Below are 23847 nucleotides of genomic sequence, written 5' to 3' on the forward strand. Positions count from 1 at the left end.
CTCCGAGCCCACACAGAGGAGGTTGGCGAGGTGATCCTGGAGGTTAGGATCCATATCCACGATCCTGAGCCACGCCAGCCGGCGCATGGCGACAGCGAAGGCGGATACCCGTGAGGTGAGCTCAAAAGCGTCAAAAACCGCATGAAAGAGGTATAGACGAAGTTGAGAGAGGGACTCAACCAGCTGCCCAAACTCTGCCCGACAAGAAACCAGCAAAGCACCCTAGAAAGCAGGCAGGGATTTGACCAAGAACTTGAGATATGAGGTAAAAGTAAACGCATAATTCAAGACTCGATTGGCCATCATTGACTTCTGGTACAGCTGCCTCCCAAACTTATCCATCGTCCTGCCTTCGCATCCCGGCGGGACCGCAGCAGAAACCCAGGAGGGATGAGATTTTTTAAGCGAGGACTCCACCAGAAGCGACTGGTGAGACAATTGAGCTCGCTCAAACCCCAGACACGACACCGTCCGGTACTTGGACTCCATTTTAGACGGGACGGCAGTCACCGCATACAAGGTCTTCAAGTTTCTAAGAAAAGCCTGACGGAGCACCGGGTTCAAGGGAAGCCAAAGGGACTCCCGGGGTGGAGAAGGCAAGTCCATTTCTTCCAAAAACTCCTTCGAGTACTTGGAGTCAGATTGGAGGACCAAATTGAGCGCTCGACCTATAATCTGAACGAACCTCGAGAATGAAGAAGGGCGAGCCTCGGCACGTTCGTCCGGAGGGGTGGCCGAACGAGACCCTTGGGCAGCCAAAAAGGAGGGCGACGCCTCGCGAGAGTAGCGAGGTTCACGCCCAACCTCCTGCTCCGAGCCCCAAGATGCAGCGCCAAAAGAACGTGCCGGGGTCGAGGACCGACGGTGCCCCGAGGACCCCCGCGGGGAAGACCGAGGGGTTGGCGGCACCGAAGCTCTCTGATGCCTCGGAGACATGACCCTAGACTCACCTGGGGAACCCTTCGAAAGCAAGGGGGCCCGGGCCCCCAGCCGAGGAGGCGATAAGACCAACTGAGGGTTAGAGAGAGACAGCTCAGAAACCCGAAGAGCCCCGATAGCAGGGGCAGCCGGGGAACGTCCCGGGCACACTTCGGGGGAGAGTCCCGGGCACACTTCGACAAGCGCCGAGGCGAGATCGAAGGACGCTTCGACCGGTGCTTAGACCTCGGGTGGCCTGAGGGCGAGGAACGACGTGAAGTGCGGAGCGAGGTGTCTGAAGAAGAGAGCCGCCGGGAGCGGCGCACCTTGCCCCGAGGGGCCCCAACCCCCCGCTCAGGCTGATCCGGCCCGAAGAAAGCTCCGAGGAGTTCAAAGCCCGGAGCATGTCCTGGAACACCTGCACCGCCATCATGGACGGCAGCTCCGAGGACGCAGTGCATTCTACGAGGGCGACCTTGACACCGAGTATTCCCGCGGGGTGGAAGCACACACAGAAGGTTTAGAGGACATAGAGGAGGCCAAGGGCGGTGCACCCCCCCCCATGTAAAGACGGAGTCCCCGAGGATGGCTTCTTCGCTGGCGTCGAACCTGAGGAGGGAAGCGGGGACTTACCCGGAGCTGAAGTCTTCGAGGTCGAGGCCGAGGGCTTGGACGTCGAGGACAGCCGAGGTGGGGACGAGGCCGAGGTCAAGGCCGGGATCGAGGCCTGCTCAACCGCAAACAGGTCCGCCATGCGAACGCAACGGCGGCGGAGAGCCCGGAATTGAAAAGTCGCGCACCAGGGGCACGAATCCGTAGGGTGATCAGCCCTCAAGCACAAAATGCACCACCGTTGAGGATCGGTGATCGACAGCAGCCGATCAAACCTGGTGCACTTCTTGAAACAGGACAAAGGCCGGGACATGAAAGATAAGGCCGCGGCCCAACGAGGCCACGCGGCCACGGCAACCCAGGAGCCCCCGGATGCCGAACGAACAAAAAATAAAATTGTTTAGTTTTTTTTTTTTGAGAGCAGGAACAAAACAAAACAAACGACCGCACAGCGACTCCGAAGAAAATAACAAAGCCGCGGTGCTAGAAGGCACTTCACACGGAGAGACACAAGAGCAGGGCTTCTGGCTCCGCGGAAACTTTAGAACTGAGGACCACAAGGTAGGGATGCGCCCTCTAGTGGAGCGGGAAGGCATGCACAAGCGTGGTGCAGCATAGCAAACTTGAATCTTCAATCAAGTTTGCTTGAAAAGCTGTCCACGTCGGGGCTCCGTGGATGACATCACCCACATATCGAGAATATGCTGCCTGCTTGTCCTGGGATAATGCCGCTTTATAGAGCAATGGTCAGACCACACTGGGAGTACTGTCTCCAACACTGGTCTCCCTACCTAAAGAAGGATATAAAACTGCTGGAGAGGGTGCAGAGGCAAGCAACGAAGCTAGTTAAAGGTATGTAAAATTTGAACTACAAAGAACGACTTAAGAAACTGGGACTATTCTCCCTTGAGAAGAGGAGACTGTGAGGGGATCTGATTGAGACTTTTACGATAATAAAAGGAATCGACAAGATAGAGCATGATAAAAAGTTATTTACAATGTCAAATGTGACCAGGACAAGAGATCACGGACTGAAGCTGAGGGGAGACAAGCCCAGAACAAATGCCAGGAAGTTCTGCTTCGCGCAGCGTGTGGTGGACACCTGGAATGCTCTCCCGGTGGAAGTTACTGCGGAACCCACCGTTCTTGGTTTTAAGGGCAAGTTAGATGCACATCTCGAAAGATGCATAGAAGGATACGGGTGTGTAAGATTTTTTTTTTTTCTTTCGACAGGTTACACCTGGCTGGGCCTATGCGTGAGCGGATCGCCGGACTTGATGGACCTAGGGTCTGATCTGGAGATGGCAGTTCTTATTTATCATTTCTAGAATGCTGAAAAGTGTATGCAGCGCTGTACATTTAAATAAGGGCTCATGCACTAACCATGCAACAATGTAGCTGCACTAATCGATTAACACAGAACATGCCTATTCTCTGCCCTCAGCTATTATTTAGTTTAGGCCCGGCAAACAGCATGGCGTACAGCTGAGGCACCTCTAAGAAAAAATTGGGGAGGTGGGGGAAATGGGGGGGAGGGACTCAGCCGCCCAAGTGTGATGCCCCCAAAGTCAGAAGAAACCTCCGAAAGGGCCCCCCCCCCCAAGCTCTGTCCAGAAAGAAAAGGGACAAGAAACAGATCTAATAGGCCCTAACTAACAAGAGGAAAGACTTCACAGGCTTACCACCTCCCTGCTAGAGACTGAGAACAGACTGATTGTAGATGGGACTCCACAGCCCACTTGTACTACTATCGTGTTTCCCTGAAAATAAGACCCTGTCTTATATCAATTTTTGGCCCAAAAAATGCACTAGGTCTTATTTTCAGGGTAGGTCTTATTTTTTTCATGTACAATGATCATTTTTCCCTGACTCTTCTCCATCCCAATTCTTCCTCTTTCCTTTCTCTCACCCATATGTGCAGCTTCTTTCCTCCCCTCTCACCCGTCCCCTTGTGCCTTCTCTCTGTGGTATCTATCTATCCTTCCCTCCCTCCCATTCACCCGTGCAGCAGAACCTTTGCACAGCTTCCATCCCTCCCTTCCTCCAACTTTCCATTGCAGCATTTTTCTATCCCTCCCTCCCATCTTCCCCTTGAAACATCTTTCTGTCCTTCCCTCCCATCCACCCACTGCTGCGCACCCCCCCCACCCCCACTGATCCTTCCATCTCTCCCTCCCATTTGTACCACGCCAACTGCGAGAACGATAAACCTTCTTCCAAACAGGTTGGCCCAGGCGCCTCAGGCCCCACCGGTGGGCGGGGTTTGAGTTGCCTGGGCCAATCAGGCCATAAGGCCAGCCATTCATGAGATGGCTGGCCTGCCGGACGGATGGGCTTGGCACCCGTCTGTCCGGACATCGTTTAAAGGTACGGGGAGGGGGATTGGGGGTGGGAGGGTCAAGGGGTCGGCAAGGGGTCTCATGGGTCGGCGAGGGGGCTGATCAGGGGTTCGGGGGCAATCGTGGGAGAGGGTGTGTCGAGGGCAGAAAGGCCTGGGATCCCTCCTGCCCATATCTTAGTGGGGGTGGAGGGTAGGGTGTTCGCCGGGCAGGAGGGCTTGGGCTCCCTCTTGCCTGATCGTAATCGGCGTTGGGGGGGTGCCGCTGGACAGGAGGGCTTGGGCTCCCTCTTGCCCAATCATAATTGGCGGATGGGGGTGCCGCCGGACAGGAGAGCTTGAGCTCCCTCCTGCCCGATCATAATCGGCTGGGGGGGGGGGTTTGCCGCCAGGCAGGAGGGCTTGGGCTCCTTCCTGCCCGATCGTAATCGGTGGGTGGGGGTGCCGCCAGGCAAGAGGGCTTGGGCTCCCTCCTGCCCGATCGTAATCGGTGGTGGGGGGAGTTTCGGGATCACCGGGGCAAGAAGGCTTGGGCTTCCTCTTGCCCCGATTGTAATTGGTAGGGCCAGGAGGGCTTGGGCTCTCTCCTGGCCCGATGTTGTCGGCAGGAGGCGGGGTTCGCGGGTCTCTGGGGCAGGAGGCTTTGGGCTCCCTCCTGCCCCGATTGTTGTTGGGGGCGTGGATTCTGTAACCGGTGTTGTTTTTGACAGACACCGGTTACAGAATCCAGCTTTTAGGCGAAGGTCTGGCTCCTCCCTCGCCTAAAAGCCCTTGTTTTGGGCGTTTGGGACCTAAGCTTTTTTTAGGTTGATTATATGGTGTAAGTCTAGACGGAGTGGTAGTCTGGGCTTTTAAACAGCTGAATGTAGAGGCAGGCCATAATTTTTTTAAAAACCCTCAATTTGGACATTTTTTTTTGATAATGGACATTTTCCCTGCTTCTACTTTCAACGTTTAAGGCCTTAGGCCAAAAGGGGACTTAGACGTTTTGTTTTTTTTATTATGCCCCTCCACCTGATTAGCACAGAAACGCCCACTCTCCATACCCAGACACATTCTCTCCCAGAAAATTCTTTTAACAGTTTTTAGCACATGGTTTGAGTAGTAAGAATGTACTAGTGCTTACCACCGCAGCATAGTATAAGGAGCCCTTAAAAAGAAAGACAAAGTATTCTACATCCTTCATAACTATTTGAACTTCCCAGTTTAGTCCTCTTCTCAGACAAGGCAAGACAGGAATATATTTTTGCAGCACAATACTGATCATATTTGTCATTTACTGCTACCATTTCTCATTCACAGGTACATTGAAGTTATGTCTGCTCAGACATTCATTGTTTTCAACTTAACTCCTGCTGCAGTACCTTGATCATATGTTCTTGAACACATGTAGGATCACTGCTTCCAAGGATGCTAAGCAATTCATCATCCGAAATAAAGAAAAACCGGGGGAAAGCATTTCGCTTGGAGTCCAGATAATCATTCAAACTTTTTTGGCATTTCTCTAAACCTTCACTTAGACTCTGTAGATCTGTGAGCCGATTCGGAGCTTCACAACATTTTTTTATCAAAGGGTCTTTTACAGTTTCTGACATAATCTAGGAATAAGAGAAGAAATTACAAAGTGTAGCTAATAAGTATATGATAGAGACATTTTACTAAACTTAGCGTGGCCTAAATTCTAAGAAGACCATAGGTATAATAGCACTTGTGCCAGTATTTCTACATCTTTTCCTATTGGGTTTCTTTTGTTAGTATATTTTTACTATGCATGTTTGTTTTTCTATGCTAGGGACAAAGGCATAGAGTTTCCACTCATGGCCATGACCATAGGCCCTCCCAGTTCCACCCCATCCGCCTGCATCATGCCCCATTCCGCCCCCCCAGCCCTACCCCAGATGGCATCCGTGCACAAGCACGTGCAAGTGACATCATCGTGTTGCATCTGCACATGAGCAGATGCCCCCTCCCGATGTGTTTATTACAGGAAGCTTTTCAAAACCCGTACAAAGTGCCAGGTTTTGAAAAGTCATCTGGACCCCCAGACATGTTCTCGAAAAGGAGGCTATGTCCGGGGAAAATCCAGACGTCTGGTAACCCTAGAGGCAGATTATAAATAATAAACTATCAACTATATATACAGTAAACTATAAATATAAAATCATTATGGCAGTGTTATAGGTTATAACAAATACCTGTCATTCTATTATAGTACAGAAAGCTGTTTACATACTCACCTTTTTAAATATTTTATCAATGTTGTCAAATTTTTTAGCCTCTTCTGGCAACTGTGATCTGATATCTCCACCAATAAAGATACTTTCTAGATACATCCATTTTCTCTGAACCACCATCCATACCTAAATAAAGATACATCAAACAAAAGCAGTGGATTATGGTGAACAATTTTTTTAAAAAACCACTTTGGGCTTCATTTTCAAAACCTAGAACCAAACAAAAAACACCATAAAGAGGCATTTGGATACATTAATCATCAAAATGTACAAATTGCCATTTTGGAAACCTACTTCCTAGACATTTTTCTAAGCTATTCATCTGCAGTGTGTCTAAATCTCAAGGGGGCATGATGGGGGTATGTTTTGGGTGGGAATAGGACATTTTGCAGTGATAATAATCAAACATTTCACAAAACATCCAGGACACCATTTAGTGCTAGACCTTTTTTAAGAAAGAATAAGGGCCAAAAAGCTGCCTAAACTGGCTAGATGATGACTGGAGGGATGACAGCATAGCCCCCCCCCCCCCCATTTCCCCCCATGGTCACTGACCCCCCCTACCCACAAAGATCTGTATATATCTGTCTGACAGCAGCAGATGTAATGGTCAGTACTACTAGAAAAGTAAACAAGTGTCTGGAGTAGCCTGGTACTCAGTCCAGTGGACTCCAGAGAAGGGAACCAAGGCCCATAGGCCACCCTAATTTTGACACTTGTAGGGGAAAGTGTGAGCCCACCAAAACCTTCTGTACTTACATACAGATGACACCTGCAGGCATAAGGGCTAACGGGGTGATAGACAGTTGGGTACAGTTGGTTTTGGATGAGGTTTGGAGAGCTCTCCATACAACTTAAGAGGGTTATGGCAGGATGTGTAACTAGGACCCTTTATGTGAAGTTCATTGTAATGCCCCCTTGGGTGCCCCACTGCTATGTGGGCATGTCTGTGTGGCCAGTCCACTAAAAAGGGTGTCTCCCTCCTATATGTAAATGGTTTGGTTTCTAAGTTTTTCATTTGGACATTTTGGTTTTCAAAAATGGCTAAAAAAGATAGAAGCATTAAGGGTGAACACGTCTAAAAAGGTCATTTTCTGAGGAAAAATGATGGATGTCTTGCAATTTCGAAAATGGACATTTTCCTTACCCGATTTAAGACTTAGGGCTCCTTTTACAAAGCTGCGCAAGCGGTTTTAGCGTGCGCGCTAGACACTAATGCCAGCATTGAGCTGGCATTAGTTCTAGCCGCGTAGCGCGGGTTTAGCGTGCGCTAAAATTCTGTGCCCGCTAAAAACGCTATCGCAACTTAGTTAAAGGAGCCCTTAGACATCATATTGAAAATGTTCCTCTTTGTTTACTCCCTTTAAACAAACTACTAGCTACTTCCTCAAAGGCATAGCATCTGCACTTGTATATACAGGCACTCATTCTCCCTGTCTCCCCTCTTGCATCTCTTTGGCTGCATGCTACTCCCTACCAGGGCACTGCTAGCCCTTTGCTAAGGTCTAGTCAGCCTACCAGATGCACCATTGATTTTCATTATACTTCTAGGGCAGTGGTCTCAAACTCAAACCCTTTGTAGGGCCACATTTGAGATTTGTGGGTACTTGGAGGGCCTCAGAAAAAAATAGGTAATGTCTTATTAAAGAAATGACAATTTTGTATGAGGTAAAACTCTTTATACTTTATAAATCTTTCCTTTTAGCTAAGTCTTAATAATAATATTGTCATTTATTGCTAAAGAGACATATAATCAAGAAACTGTTTTATTTTACTTTTGTGATTATGATAAACATACTGAGGGCCTCAAAATAGTACCTAGCGGGCCGCATGTGGCCCCAGGGCCGCGAGTTTGAGACCACTGTTCTAGTGGGAGTCATATTGGGGAAAAAAAGCCCTCAATATGATTCAAGATCATAGTTGGGCAATGTGAACACCAAACTGGGCACAACGGTATCCCCCTTCCAATGACATAGCTGCCTGATGATTTTCCCCTTTGAAGATGTAGTCAGCCTGGCTGGTTATACATATTTAGAGTGATCCATGTAACTAAAACAGCCTGCCCTCCCCCACTCCCACTATCTTTTTCTCTAAATCTCAAGCTATTTCTGGGGCTGGAGTAAAATTAGTGAATAACTTAGCTGGGGGGCGTGGCTTGGTACAGCATGAAAATGGTCGGGCAAGGAAAGAGCTCCGTGCTGACAGAATTTTTAAAGTTAAATAAGTTACAAATAAATTATTTTTTTTTTTTACTCTAACAAGTGATATTGACATATAATGGCTTCAGGAAAGCAAACAAAGAGTGATTCAGCATTTGCAGCCACAAAAAGCGTAAAAAGATCAAAACCGGAGCCAGTAGCCCCTTTGAAAACTCCATTGCCAAAGGACAGTAAGGACAAAAGTGAAATTTTGAAAGAGATTCAGGAAATTAAAGAAATTGTGTTTGATAACGCAAAGAAATTGAAAGATCTTGGAGAAGAAGTTTTTATCCTCAACAAAAGAATGGAGATGGTGGAAATAAAAGTAGATCATCTGGAAAAAAAGAATTGAGATGACTGAGGCAGAGTTAGTTCAAATTAAGCTAGATCGAAAAAAAAACTGAAATACTCACTCGAGACCTTGAGGATTGCTCCAATAGAGAGAGGAGGAGTAACCTAAGGATCTTGGGTTTACCGGAAGGGGTGGAAAAAAGTAATCCAATATCCTTTCTGGGGAATTTTATTCCTAAAATACTGCCTCTTAAAACAAAATTTCCTCTGGAGATCAAATGGGCGCATAGGATTCCTGCAAAAAGATCTGATAAGCAAGTGGGTCCACATCTATTAATATTTAAACTATTAAGGCACCAGCAGCTTACGGAAATATTTTGCTTGGCAAAAGAAAATAAAAACTTAAATGCCAGGATACTTGTATACATATAGTGCCTGATTTTGCTAGAGCTACTGCAAATAAAAGGAAAAGGTTTTTGGAGCTAAGACCACAATTATGAGGTATTGGGACCAAATATGGATTACTATACCCTGCAATTATTAGGATTACTTTATGAGAGGGTAAAATGAATTAAGAAAAATAGTGTTGGGAGGGAGGGTGGGTTATGGGTTTAATATATATATATACAATTGTTATTGTCTTGATGGATTTATCAAGTGTTGTTTCTGAGACTATGTATGATTTTTCTTGTACACTTGTTGAATGATTAAAAAGGAATAAAGAATTGAAAAAAAAAAGGATTACTTATGAGAATAAAACAATTAATTTTGAGGATCCAGAAAAACTACAAGATTTCTTACATCAACAGGAGCAGCCAATGTCTTCGTGAATCCTCTACTGGATATTACAGAATTCATTTATTTATATTATTTTATGTTACTTTGAAGATTTTTAATTCAATTTAGTTCTATGATTATGTGTTAGGCAGCATTGCAATATACGTTAAATATTGAGGTTTTGCCTTCATAAAAGACTAAGACTAAACGGGAGAGAATGCTGGATACAGTTCAAAATGTATGGTTTAATGGCTCCCGATTCGAGACGTAGAATGGTCTTTCCAGATTCGAGACTTAGCATTATGAGAAGAAGAGGAAGTGACTTGAGGGTAGAACAGGCCTTTGAGTTTGCAGTTTCGGAAGTGTTTTCCATTAAGAAGACAGATGGTCACAGAAGGCATATGGGTCTCCTCATGGAGATAGAAACAACCAGTAAACTGTAGGAATATGATGATGTGTACATGGAAGCCCAGGATTTGTTACAAGACTGGATGAATTCCAAACTGAAACAGGAGCATATAAGTGACGAGGAAGATGGTATGGGAAAATTGAGGGAAGAAGGAACTCCTACAGAGATCACCCCTGCAGAACTTCTGAAGTACAGCAAGATTGATGACTTGTATGATCACCTGGAGCAAGAGGTGGCAAACAGCACAGTTCAAGATTTCCTGCAACAATTGTTGAAGAAGGATGTGATGGATTTTGGGATACTGGAAGATTTTCAGGCTAACGATAACAGACAGATTAAAAGGAAAGATCCACGAATTGTTATGGAGTTGCAACATCAGCAGGTTTTTTCAGATTCGGGATGGTTTGTATTGATGCTATCCTATGTATGGATTTGCCATGTTAACATTTCCTTCATTTAGTAAAGAAGGATTAATGTGCAGTCCTGGATTAGAATTTATACTACAGGTTTGTGGAGTACAATTACGCTGGTTGGGAAAGTAAAACGGTGCTAGATATAACAGATGCACTGAAATGGTATTGGAATCCCGGAGGCAAATCCTAAAGTGAAAGAGATTAATGATTTTTTTAAAAAAGGGAAAAAAATAAAGTACTGCTAATGTAGACTAAATATAAGAAGAATCCTGATAATAGTTATGTAAGACTTCCTCAGGGAGATAAAGTATTGGAGCATGGCTGAGTTAGGATTTTGATGGAAAATCTCAATAAACAGTGGTATGCTGCATTTTGGAAAGATAAGCTAATTAAAAAAAAAGAAGGTTTAGATATTTTAAATATTGGTTCAGTCTATTTACTAAATAATTAGTTTTTTAATTGTTAAGATAAAATGTATTATATATCTATAATAGATTTCATTTATGTCTATATTTATTAATTGGATTATAAGATATATTTATTGGATGAATTAAAAATTGCTTTTATATTTTATATGAGGGATCCCATAAGATATAGTAGAGGTTATAATAATCAATATAAGGAAAGTATTTATTATAATAAGTATAATTATAGAAGATCATATAGTACAAAGAATTGAGGATGGGTAATTAAATTTATAATAGGATATAAAAAGATAAAATTGAAATTAATATTAATATTTAAGAGTAAGATGTTATGAATTTGTTCATGAATATTAAATAAATTTCTACAAGGTTAGAGGAATAATATGATTAAATATGTGTTATTTAATCAAACAGGGGTTCGGGAAATATCTAATATAATAAAATGGTAAGCCGCGCATGCGCACTTTCTAAGCGTGCATCCATTTTCTGTGAGCTGCAGCTAGGAAGTGCGCATGCGCGGCTCACCCCCTGTCCTCTACGTCGCCTCACGCCTCCAGCGGCATGACAGTTTTCAAAGAGGCGCGGGATTCTTTCAACGCGGAACCACCAGCTGTTAAAGCTCCTGGCGCTGACTCCCGACGGTGGAGGAGAGGCAAGGTAGAAGAACATTTCCGCTGCCCGGCACCCAAGTCCTTTGCCGCCCCCCCCCCCCCCTTCCCTTACCGCGGCCCCGACTGGCGATTTCAGCAGCGTGTCCAGCAGTCTTCACACGCTGCTTCGGGCCCTTCTACTGCCCTGACTTGCTCCAGACGTGCCAGAGTAAATCAGGCCAGTAGAAGGACCCGAAGCAGCGTGTGAAGACTGCTGGACACGCTGCTTGAATCGTCATGTGTAGTCGGACCCGCAGGAAGGGAAGGGAAGGGGGGCTGCCAAAGGACTCAGGCCCGTGTTTGTAGTCGCTACTGTGGGAAGGGATAGGGGGTAGAGGAAACAATAATGCTGCTGCACAGGGAATTGGTGTGGGGGGAGGGAAATGGAAGGGGGAGGGAATGTTGCTTTGGACAGACAGACAGAGGGAGGAAGGGAGACAGAAAGACACAGGGGCAAGTGCACAGGGAACTGGTGTGGGGGAGGGAATGCTGCTTTGGACACACAGACAGAGGGAGGAAGGGAGACAGAGAGACAAGAAGAAAGACACAGGGGCAAGTGCACAGGGAACTGGTGTGGGGGGAGGGAATGCTGCTTTGGACACACAGACAGAGGGAGGAAGGGAGACAGAAAGACAAGAAGAAAGACACAGGGAACTGGTGTGGGGGGAGGGAAATGGAGGGGAAGGGAATGCTGGTTTGGACACACAGACAGAGGGAGGAAGGGAGACAGAAAGACAAGAAGAAAGACACAGGGGCAGGTGCACAGGGAACTGGTATGGGGGGAGGGAAAGGTGCTGTTGGACAGGAGGGAGGTAAAACAAAGGGAGAAGGGCTGCTGCTGCATAAGGAGAGCTGTGAAGGGATGGTGGTGGACACAGGGGAGGTAAAAGGAAGGGAGAATGGACAGGGGCAGCAGGCAAGGGGTGGTGATGGACAGCCAAGGAAAAAGAAAGAAAGAAAGTGGCTAAGGAGAGAGAGAGAGAAAAAGAAATAAAGAGAGACACACACACATATATTCTAGCACCTGTTAATGTAACGGGCTATAAGACTAGTAGCTTAATATTCCAATATATATTGTTTTTTCTATTCTGTGATAATAGTATAAAGGTTTTAATTATAAATATCAATTCAATGATTAGACAAATAATATGTAATTGGTTTTTTTTTTATAATTCTTTATTCATTTTCATATTTTACATGAAGTGTACAAAAAGCACAGTTACTTACCGTAACAGGTGTTATCCAGGGACAGCAGGCAGATATTCTTGACTGATGGGTGACGGCACCGACGGAGCCCCGGTACGGACAATTTTAGAGTGATTGCACTCTAAGAACTTTAGAAAGTTCTAGCTCGGCCGCACCGCGCACGCGCGAGTGCCTTCCCGCCCGACAGAGGCGCGCGGTCCCTCAGTTAGTATAAGCCAGCTAAGAAGCCAACCCGGGGAGGTGGGTGGGACGCAAGAATATCTGCCTGCTGTCCCTGGATAACACCTGTTACGGTAAGTAACTGTGCTTTATCCCAGGACAAGCAGGCAGCATATTCTTGACTGATGGGTGACCTCCAAGCTAACAAAAAGAGGGATGGAGGGAAGGTTGGCCATTAGGAAAACAAATTTTGCAAAACAGATTGGCCGAAGTGTCCATCCCGTCTGGAGAAAGCATCCAGACAATAATGAGATGTAAAAGTGTGAACTGAGGACCAAGTAGCAGCCTTGCAGATTTCCTCAATAGGAGTGGAACGGAGGAAAGCTACAGATGCTGCCATTGCTCTGACTCTATGGGCCGTGACAGAACCTTCCAGTGTCAGTCCGGTCTGAGCATAACAGAATGAAATGCACGCTGCCAGCCAATTAGACAACGTACGTTTAGAAACGGGACGTCCCAATTTATTTGGATCAAAGGACAGAAAAAGTTGAGGAACTGATCTGTGGGGTTTCGTACGCTCTAGATAGTAAGCCAGAGCCCTTTTACAATCCAAAGTATGTAGAGCTTGTTCTCCAGAATGAGAATGAGGTTTTGGAAAGAAAACAGGTAGAACAATGGATTGGTTGAGATGGAATTCAGAGACAACCTTAGGGAGAAACTTTGGATGTGTACGCAGAACCACCTTGTCATGGTGAAAAACCGTAAAGGGTGGATCTGCGACCAGTGCATGAAGCTCACTGACCCTCCTGGCAGAGGTAAGAGCAATAAGGAAAAGCACTTTCCAAGTGAGAAACTTGAAAGGAGAGGTAGCCAAAGGTTCAAATGGAGGCTTCATTAAGGCAGAAAGAACCACATTGAGATCCCAGATAACAGGAGGGGCTTTAAGAGGTGGTTTCACATTGAAAAGGCCACGCATGAACCTGGACACCAGGGGATGAGCTGAGAGAAGTTTTCCATGGACTGGCTCATGAAAAGCTGAAATGGCACTGAGGTGGACTCTGATGGAAGAGGACTTAAGGCCAGAGTCAGACAAAGAGAGCAAATAGTCCAACAACGTCTCCACTGCCAGGGAAGTGGGATCAAGATGATGAAGAAGACACCAGGAGGAAAATCTCGTCCACTTCTGATGGTAACATTGCAGAGTGGTTGGTTTCCTGGAGGCATCCAGAATGGAACGAACAGGCTGAGATAAAAGAGTATCATGAGATGTCAGCCCGAGAGATACCAAGCTGTCAGGTGCAGAGACTGGAGGTTGGGATGTAGAAGGGTTTCCTGCTGTTGCGTAAGCAGAGAAGGAAACAGAGGAAGAAGAAAAGGTTCCCTGGAACTGAGTTGAAGTAGAAGGGAGAACCAATGTTGCCTGGGCCACCTCGGAGCAATCAGAATCATTGTGGCTCGTTCCCTCTTGAGCTTGAATAAGGTTCTCAACATTAGAGGCAGAGGAGGGAAGGCGTACAGGAACAGATTCGACCAGTCGAGGAGAAAAGCATCCGCTGCCAGACGGTGAGGAGAGTAAAGTCTGGAGCAGAATAGGGGCAGCTGGTGATTGTGAGGAGCTGCAAAGAGGTCTATCTGAGGAGTGCCCCATTGAGTGAAGATAGACTGCAGAGTTACAGGATCGAGTGTCCACTCGTGAGGCTGGAGAATTCTGCTGAGTTTGTCCGCTAAAGAATTCTGTGCTCCCTGAATGTAGATAGCTTTCAGGAAGAGATGGTGATCTATGGCCCAATTCCAGATCTTTTGGGCTTCTTGGCATAAAAGGCGAGAGCCTGTCCCACCCTGTTTGTTGATGTAGTACATCGCAACCTGATTGTCTGTGCACAACAGAAGGACCTGAGGAAAGAGAAGATGTTGGAAGGCCTTGAGGGCATAAAACATCGCTCTGAGTTCCAGGAAATTGATTTGATGCTTCTTTTCCTGGGCTGTCCAAAGACCTTGAGTCTGGAACTCGTTCAAGTGAGCTCCCCATGCATAAAGAGAGGCGTCGGTGGTGATGACCAGTTGATGAGGGGGCTGATGGAACAGAAGACCTCTGGATAGATTTGAGGATACCAACCACCATTGAAGAGACTGACGAAGAGATGATGTCACAGATATGTGTCGTGAGCAAGGATCCGTCGCTTGGGACCACTGAGTAGCAAGGGTCCATTGAGGAGTGCGCAGGTGAAGACGTGCGAGGGGCGTGACATGAACTGTAGATGCCATGTGCCCCAAGAGTACCATCATTTGCCTGGCTGAGATGGAAGGAAGTGAAAGAACCTGCTGACATAGAGACTGAAGGGTCTGAAGACGATTGGATGGTAGGAAAGCTCTCATGAGGAGTGTGTCCAGGATCGCTCCAATGAATTGAAGTCTCTGAGTGGGGATGAGATGAGATTTGGGTAGATTGATCTCGAACCCCAGAATTCGTAGAAACAAGATGGTTTGGTTGGTGGCCAGTAGAACTGCTTGAGCGGATGTGGCCTTGATTAACCAGTCGTCCAGGTAAGGAAAGACCTGGAGGTGGTGAGAGCGTAGAAATGCCGCTACCACAATGAGACACTTGGTGAAGACCCTTGGAGAGGAGGCAAGGCCGAAGGGCAGCACCTTGTATTGGTAATGACAATGATTGATCATGAAACGGAGATACTGTCTTGAGGTTACATGGATCGGTATGTGAGTGTATGCCTCTTTGAGATCGAGGGAGCATAGCCAGTCGTTTTGATTGAGAAGAGGATAAAGGATGGCTAAAGAAAGCATCTTGAATTTTTCTTTTACCAGATGTTTGTTGAGATCGCGGAGATCCAAAATTGGTCTGAGATCTCCTGTTTTTTTGGGGACTAGAAAATAACGGGAGTAGAATCCCTGCCCTTTTTGATCTAAAGGAACTTCTTCTATAGCGTTCAGAAAGAGGAGGGATTGAACTTCTTGAATAAGGAGGGCAGATTGAGGACTGTTCAAAGCAGACTCTTTTGGCAGACTTTGAGGCGGAAGAGTCTGAAAGTTGAGAGAGTAGCCGTGGCGGATGATGCTGAGGACCCATTGGTCCGAAGTGATAACTTCCCATCGGCTGAGGAACAGAGAAAGTCGACCTCCTATAGGTTGAGGCAGGAGAGCAGGAATAGGAATTCTGGCTATACTGTGGAGAATGAAGTCAAAAGGGCTGTGACTTCTGCTGAGGAGGTGGTTTCACAGGTTGCTGCTGTGGCTGCTGTCTGGGAGGCTGATGTTGTTGCTGCCTCTGACGCCTGGGTTGCTGAGCAGTGGTAGGTAATGGCCGAGCTGTGAAGCGGCGTTGATAGGCCGACTGCTGCCTATATGGTTTTGGCGGAGGAGGCTTCTTTTTATTCTTAAGCAGGGTATCCCAGCGTGTCTCATGAGCAGAGAGCTTTTGTGTGGTTGAGTCCATGGATTCCCCAAAGAGCTCATCCCCTAGGCAAGGGGCGTTGGCTAACCGATCCTGATGATTAACATCAAGGTCGGATACCCGAAGCCAGGCCAGGCGACGCATAGCTACCGACATTGCTGTCGCTCTGGATGTAAGTTCAAAGGTGTCATATATGGATCTAACCATGAACTTACGTAATTGAAAAAGAGACGACAAGCAGGTATGAAAGGAGTGATGTTTTCGTGAAGGAAGGTACTTTTCGAAGGAAGCCATGGTGGTAAGGAGATGCTTCAAATAAAAAGAAAAATGAAAAGCATAATTGCTAGCTCTATTTGCTAACATAGCATTTTGGTAGAGCCTCTTACCAAATTTATCCATGGCTCTACCTTCTCTGCCAGGAGGTACCGATGCATATACACTGGCTCCTGAAGATTTTTTAAGGGTGGATTCGACAGTTAAGGATTCGTGTGGAAGTTGAGGTTTGTCGAACCCAGGAATGGGAATTACCTTATATAGAGAATCCAGTTTACGTGGGGCCCCTGGGACAGTTAAAGGAGTCTCTAAATTCTTATAGAAAGTCTCCCTCAAGATGTCATGAAGAGGGAGTTTCAAAAATTCCTTTGGAGGCTGGTCAAAATCAAGGGCATCCAAAAAAGCTTTGGACTTTTTGGATTCAGCCTCCAAAGGAATGGACAAGGAGTCACACATCTCTTTCAAAAAGCAGGAGAAAGAGGAAGTGACCTGTTTGGAGGATGGGTCAGGGACAGTTGAATCCTCCTCCTCTGAGGAACATTCGCCTTCAGAAAGAAAGGGTTCCTCTGAGTCTCCCCACAGATCAGGATCCCTGACATGGGAAGCATGGTCCCGAGACTCAGGTGTCGATGATTGTAAGTGTCGGGTTTTGTGTAACGACTTACCCGACCTCATCGATATCGAGTCAGGAGATGTTATCGGTCGCACCGGTGCCGAAGTCTGTACCGATTGATGGTGAGCTCTCGGCTCCGGTGCAAGAACTGGCATCGATACCGATGAAGTTAGTTGAAGCGGTACCGAAATAGTGGAAGCAGGTAACACAGGCTGTTCCACAATCGGTACCGGTAGCTCGGTGCGGACCGGCACCGGAAGGTTCGGAGCCAGGATAGCAGGAAGGAGCTGTTTTAATTGGTCCTTAAGCTGCACCTGAAGGATGGCCGTGATGCGGTCATCAAGGGATGGCACTGGTACCGCCTTTTTCTTCTGCGGTACCTGCGGTGCCGCTCGACACCCCGGAGATGAGGAGCCCGATGTCGAGGGACTCACCTCTATAGGGGCGGAGCGCTTCCGCTGGCGTCTCACAGTCGGCAGGATTGGACTCACTGCACTCGAGACCGGAGGACGCTCCAGCGGGGAAGGCTTCTTAGCCGGCTTACCTGACTGGTGAGACGCCGGTGCGGAATCACGCGGCGTCGAAGAAGAGGGTGCCGACTGAATCGGTGCCGAAGCTGGAGTCGATGGAACGGGGTCGGACATCTCGGCACCGAACAATAATCGCTGCTGGATTTGGCGATTTTTTAATGTCCGTTTTTTTTAGAGTGGCACAGCGGGTGCAAGTAGAGGCCTGATGCTCAGGACCCAAACACTGTAAACACCAGTTGTGTGGGTCCGTGAGAGATATAGGCCGAGCACACCGCTGGCACTTTTTAAAACCCGGTTGAGGGGGCATGAAAGGAAAAACGGCTTCAGCCAAATCGAAGGCCGAGGCTTCGATGGTGGCAGAAGGCCCCGCCGGGGAAAGATTAAATTAAAGAAAAAATTAAGAATTTTTTTTTTTTTTTTTTTACAAAATAGAAAAAAGAAAAGAAATAAGGTAAATAATCAAAAGTTTACGCGAGCGGGAAGGCAAAGAGAAAAAAGTTTCAACAGCCGTTGAAAAACGCGTCTTCTTAGCTCCGCGGAAACTAAGAAACTGAGGGACCGCGCGCCTCTGTCGGGCGGGAAGGCACTCGCGCGTGCGCGGTGCGGCCGAGCTAGAACTTTCTAAAGTTCTTAGAGTGCAATCACTCTAAAATTGTCCGTACCGGGGCTCCGTCGGTGCCGTCACCCATCAGTCAAGAATATGCTGCCTGCTTGTCCTGGGATAATATTGAGTTACAACTAATGAATACACAATATCACTTTTATATCTATTACATAATATTCTGAACAAATTTTTTTATCCCCTCTCCCACTCCCCACCCTTCAAGTACTTTCCAATCACCTTATACATATTGTATACCATATTATAACATGTTATGTAAAATTATTTTCACTACCCCCCCTCCATGTGTGCCATAAAGAAGACAAGAAAAAGAAGAAAAGAAGAAGATAAATCCTACTATTCATTCAGTACAATACTTTGTCAATGGCCCCCATATTTTTATAAATTTAGGATATGTCCCTCTTTGTATTGCTATTACTCTTTCCATTTTGAATATATGACAAATTGTATTCCACCAAAATGTATAATTAAGGTTACTATGATTCTTCCAGTTATTGGTTATATGCTGAATGGCAACCCCTGTCATGACTAGTAATAGCTTGTTATTTTCTGGTGAAATTTGACTTTTTTTTCTCATCATCATTCCAAATAACACTGTATCATATGATATTGCTACATGATTTTCCATCAATTTATTAATTTGTGGCCAAATTGCATTCCAAAAACTTTTAATGTAGGGACAATGATACAGTAAATGATCCAACGTCCCAGGTTCCAGATTACAGTGCCAGCATTTATTGGACTTAGAACTATCTAATTTTTGCAAACGTGTAGGGGTCCAAAAAGCTCTATGTAATAAAATGAACCAAGTTTGTCTCATAGATGCTGACACTGTACATCTCATTCTCCAAGACCAAATTAGTGGCCATTGAGATGCAGTAATTTGATGCTTAATCTCAATGCTCCAAATGTCTCTTAGACCATTTTTTGGTTTTTTATTCAAATATCCAGATATTAATTTATACCACAATGCGGCTTGATGCCCTAGGAAGTCTGCTTGGAAGCGTAAGAACTCTAAACTATATTGATTATTCAATGTTTTCCATTCAGGGAACCCAACCTGAATGGCCTGCTTCAATTGCAATCATTTAAAACTTTGTTTTTTACCAAGACCAAATCTATGTTGCAATTGTGAAAATTCCAGCAGTTTACCTTCCGAAATAACATCATTCAGAGATCTAATGCCTGCAATAATCCAGTCCTTCCAAAGGATTTGAGCTCCGCCAATTTTAATCTTGGAGTTTATCCATAAAGACTGATTAGTTGACTTGTTTATTGGGACAGGTGTTAATTTACTAATAAACCTCAACGTTTTCCAAGTATCCATTAATATCTTATTTTCTCTGTATCTTATTTTCTCTGTAATTGTTAAAAATGGATAAGTTATTAGATGAATTACTAAGATTGTTTTAGGTGGCTTATTTTTAAGAAGAGATTTTAGTGATAGTTCTGCCAGGGGTTTTTCATTACCTGGTCCAATATGTGTGTTACCAAGTTTTCACTTTTAATAATGATATGGGGGTAGGGTGGGAGAAAGGGTAGGAATGGGTGTGCTGGGGGGGATAAATTTTATGTTCAAAGTTTAAAAATTGGAAAAATGGTGTATGTAGAGAATGACACGGTGAAAAAATTGGTCCCCGTCACCGCCCCGTCCCACCATCCTCTGCACCGCCCCATCACCGCCATTCCCTTCACCGCCCCGTCACCGCCACTGCCACCCCATTCACCGCCCCGTCACCGCCACTGCAACCCCATTCACCGCCCCGTCACCGTCACCGCTGCATACATAAAAGCCTCAAACGGGTACGATTTTATATACTTTTCTTTATTTACGTATAAAGGAAACATTCTTTAAAACTTTAAAACTTAGTTAAATATTAGTTAATAACTATACAAAAACAAAACACGCAGAGAAAAAATTAATTAATATAAATTCTCAAAACTGACACATTTTGATCACTAAATTTAAAATAGTTATTTTTCATACAATTTTTCAATCACTAATCTTCCACCACCCCTGGGGCTAGCAATGCACAGACATAAAACTACACAGTCTTACATGCAAAGGGGTTGGAAATAAAATAATCTTATTGGCTTTGCACTCTGATTAAAAAAAAAAAAAAGAACCAGCTCAGTGCTGCAAGAGTAGCCCAGCCAGACTTCAGCACGGAGCTGGTTTTTTTTTTTTCACACAAACAGTCCTACTAGAAACCTCGAATGTGGCTTAGTAAAAGAGACCCTAAAAGCAAATAATCTCACCTGCATCAGAGCAAATGAAAATTTCAGCATGAGAATGTGTATGCTATTGGAAAGAGTAGCTCAGCCAGACCTCAGCACGGAGCTGGTTTTTTTTTTTTACACAAACATTCCTTTCCTTACCTCAGCTTGTAACCGACGAAGTTTTCAGGTTTTCAAAAAGCTGCGAAATCCAAATCCTCTGCTCGGCTCCGAAATCACAATCGCTACTGCTGCACTACAAGCCATTAAATATCATGTGCGGCAGTAGCGATTGGTCCCCTACTTTGATCTGACAAATGAGGAGCCAGTATATTGGGGGGCGGAGTCAATGCGGCAACGTGCAAGTTGGATCGAGAGTTGGAGGAGACAGACAACATGGCGGAGACATCAAACACCCGGTCACGAACACGGTGAAACACAGGTAAATAGCGGTTCCTAGAAGGGGGTACATTGGCCTTCGGGGACAAATCTTTTCACCGTTTTTGCGGGCGGTGAAAACTTTTGTCCCCGTGTCTGCGGCGATTTGGCTATGGAGTCTCCATAACCCGCAGGCAAACCGCAGCCACGCCGCGGCTCACTGCGGGGATCGCTCCCCGTGTCATTCTCTAGGTGTATGTTCATAAAATTCAAAATAAGGTTAAATATTTGTTTTGGTTCATGTTTTGAATATAACATTTATAATGGAGATTAAAATCTTTTCATTGAATTTTAATGGCCTCAACCATCAAATTAAAAGGAAAAAATACTTTTCTTTTTGAAACAACAGAATGCTGATGTATATTATATACAGGAGACACATCTATCAGCTGTAAAGTCAAAGGGGGATGGGTGAAGCATTGTTTTTTTGCCCCTGCAGTGGGAAAGAAGGCAGGGTTTGCTATCCTAGTAAATAAGAAATGTATAGCTAATTTTAATATGATTGATTCAGATCCCTTAGGAAGGTGGTTACATGTGGAAATGAGCATGGGAAATAATACCCTGGCATTGTTCAATGTATATGCCCCTAATTCAAATCAAATTTAATTTTTTCAAAACGTTACAACAATTGATACTCCCACTGGCTGCTTCTAATTTAGTAGTTTCCAAACCTTGTGAAACACACTAAAATCTTCTATTGGTAGGCTGTCACACAAAATATATATATATAATCTTCAAGGTAAGTAGTACAGAGAGAAACCAGGGGTCTCAAGTGCTCCCAGCCAGAAGCCCGATGTATATTACAGAGCTAATGGCCAATGTGGTGAGCTATCATTGTTCCCGTTTATTTTCTCTGTAAAATTTTTTAGCTAATTTTTGCTCTTTAATTATTCAACTTTTTTTGTTTTTTAACTCATTTTATATTGTATATGCTTTTACTGCATTAAACTTTTAACACAACTGTGTTGCTAGTCCGTTACTCTTCCATTATATACATGAGTAACTATTAAGCCACCTTTAGCAACTTCACTTAACTTTCATATTGACGACGGATGATCTCCGTTTCGCCCCTATATTTCAAACCGGGGCTTCATCAGACAAGAACGCCACAGGCAACACTAGAAATGAAATTTGAGCATAACAACGTTTATATTAACCTTTTTAACATTAAAAAGTTTTAAACCTTAATATTTTAAGACCTTATTTTCACTCCTTATTTTAAAATTTATTGTTCTTATCTAAGAGCAATACTAACACATTTAAATAAGTGTTAAATATATGTGTTAAACAGGGTACCATAGCGTCGCTCAGGGGAACCTTCCTCTAATTAACAATCTTGCTGCAGAATTTTTCTAGCGTATTTTTCAATTATCTTTAAGCTAAAAAGTTTTTCAACTAAAAAGTTTTTCAACCAACTACTCAATACTAGAACCGCAGTTTTTTTCTCTCCACGCTAAGCCTCAACCAGAGGACTAACTTAGGCAAACTGGCAACCAACTTTAACCAGAGTCTTAGCGTGGAGAGAAAAAAACTGCGGTTCTAGTATTGAGTAGTTGGTTGAAAAACTTTTTAGTTGAAAAACTTTTTAGCTTAAAGATAATTGAAAAATACGCTAGAAAAATTCTGCAGCAAGATTGTTAATTAGAGGAAGGTTCCCCTGAGCGACGCTATGGTACCCTGTTTAACACATATATTTAACACTTATTTAAATGTGTTAGTATTGCTCTTAGATAAGAACAATAAATTTTAAAATAAGGAGTGAAAATAAGGTCTTAAAATATTAAGGTTTAAAACTTTTTAATGTTAAAAAGGTTAATATAAACGTTGTTATGCTCAAATTTCATTTCTAGTGTTGCCTGTGGCGTTCTTGTCTGATGAAGCCCCGGTTTGAAATATAGGGGCGAAACGGAGATCATCCGTCGTCAATATGAAAGTTAAGTGAAGTTGCTAAAGGTGGCTTAATAGTTACTCATGTATATAATGGAAGAGTAACGGACTAGCAACACAGTTGTGTTAAAAGTTTAATGCAGTAAAAGCATATACAATATAAAATGAGTTAAAAAACAAAAAAAGTTGAATAATTAAAGAGCAAAAATTAGCTAAAAAATTTTACAGAGAAAATAAACGGGAACGATGATAGCTCACCACATTGGCCATTAGCTCTGTAATATACATCGGGCTTCTGGCTGGGAGCACTTGAGACCCCTGGTTTCTCTCTGTACTACTTACCTTGAAGATTATATATATATATTTTGTGTGACAGCCTACCAATAGAAGATTTTAGTCTAATTTAGTAGTGGCTGGAGATTTTAATGCTGTTATGGATCCAGTGATGGATAAAAAACCTAGTAAATTTATGAAATCATTAGGATTAGATAATTTGGTACAATCTTGTAATTTGAAAGATATATGGAGATATTTCATTTTAATGATCGGGAATTTTCTTTTTGTTCACATGTACATAAATCCTTTTCGCGAATAGACTATATTTTTGTCTCAAATCAAATAATTCAGCAGGTGGCACAAGCCTCCATAGATCCAATCATTTTGTCTGATCATGGTGGAGTGTGGGTTGAATTTAGAATTGCTGAACAGGATAATAGTAGATCTGTATGGAGATTCGATAATACATTGATTGCGGATTCAAAGTTCCTTGAAGAATTTCAGTTAAAGATGAATGAATTTTTTCAAATTAATACCGCAGAAGGAATTTCCATGGAAATATTATGGGATGCCTTTAAGGCTACCATTAGAGGTCAAATTATTTCATATTCAGCATATATTAGAAAACAACTTAAAAAAAACAATTTTCTTTTTTTTCCCAATTCTTTATTAATTTCAATACTTACAATAAGTGTAACAATAAATACAACATTTTATGCTCAAATATCACACTTAATATTCTTGTAATATCCATTTCAGAATTAAATCCCCCTCCCCCTAATCAATCACAATGTCCATACATAAAATATCTATATCACCCCATATCAGTTATTCAAAATTACATCCTCCCACCTCCCCCCACCCAGATGTGCAAATTTAAAGGGGAAAACACTATTTAAATGTCACAATATTTTGCTAATGGCTCCCAAATCTCCTGAAACCTCTTAAAATTTTA

The 23847-nt window shown here is 44.2% G+C and overlaps 1 protein-coding gene across 2 annotated transcripts in view; it reads right to left on the reverse strand.

The window, feature by feature from the left end:
* DNAH10 (dynein axonemal heavy chain 10) overlaps positions 1-23847 on the reverse strand; it is a 543078-nt gene that overhangs the window by 326836 nt on the left and 192395 nt on the right. For both annotated transcript variants that reach the window (XM_033954155.1, XM_033954154.1), the window contains exons 28-29: positions 6106-6228; positions 5233-5466 (exon numbers count right to left, since the gene is read on the reverse strand). In XM_033954155.1, the coding sequence (XP_033810046.1) occupies positions 5233-5466; positions 6106-6228 (357 nt within the window). The remainder of the gene's footprint in view (positions 1-5232; positions 5467-6105; positions 6229-23847) is intronic.

The sequence above is a fragment of the Geotrypetes seraphini genome, chromosome 8 (genome assembly GCF_902459505.1).
Source record: "Geotrypetes seraphini chromosome 8, aGeoSer1.1, whole genome shotgun sequence".
In the NCBI taxonomy this organism is placed as follows: domain Eukaryota; kingdom Metazoa; phylum Chordata; class Amphibia; order Gymnophiona; family Dermophiidae; genus Geotrypetes; species Geotrypetes seraphini.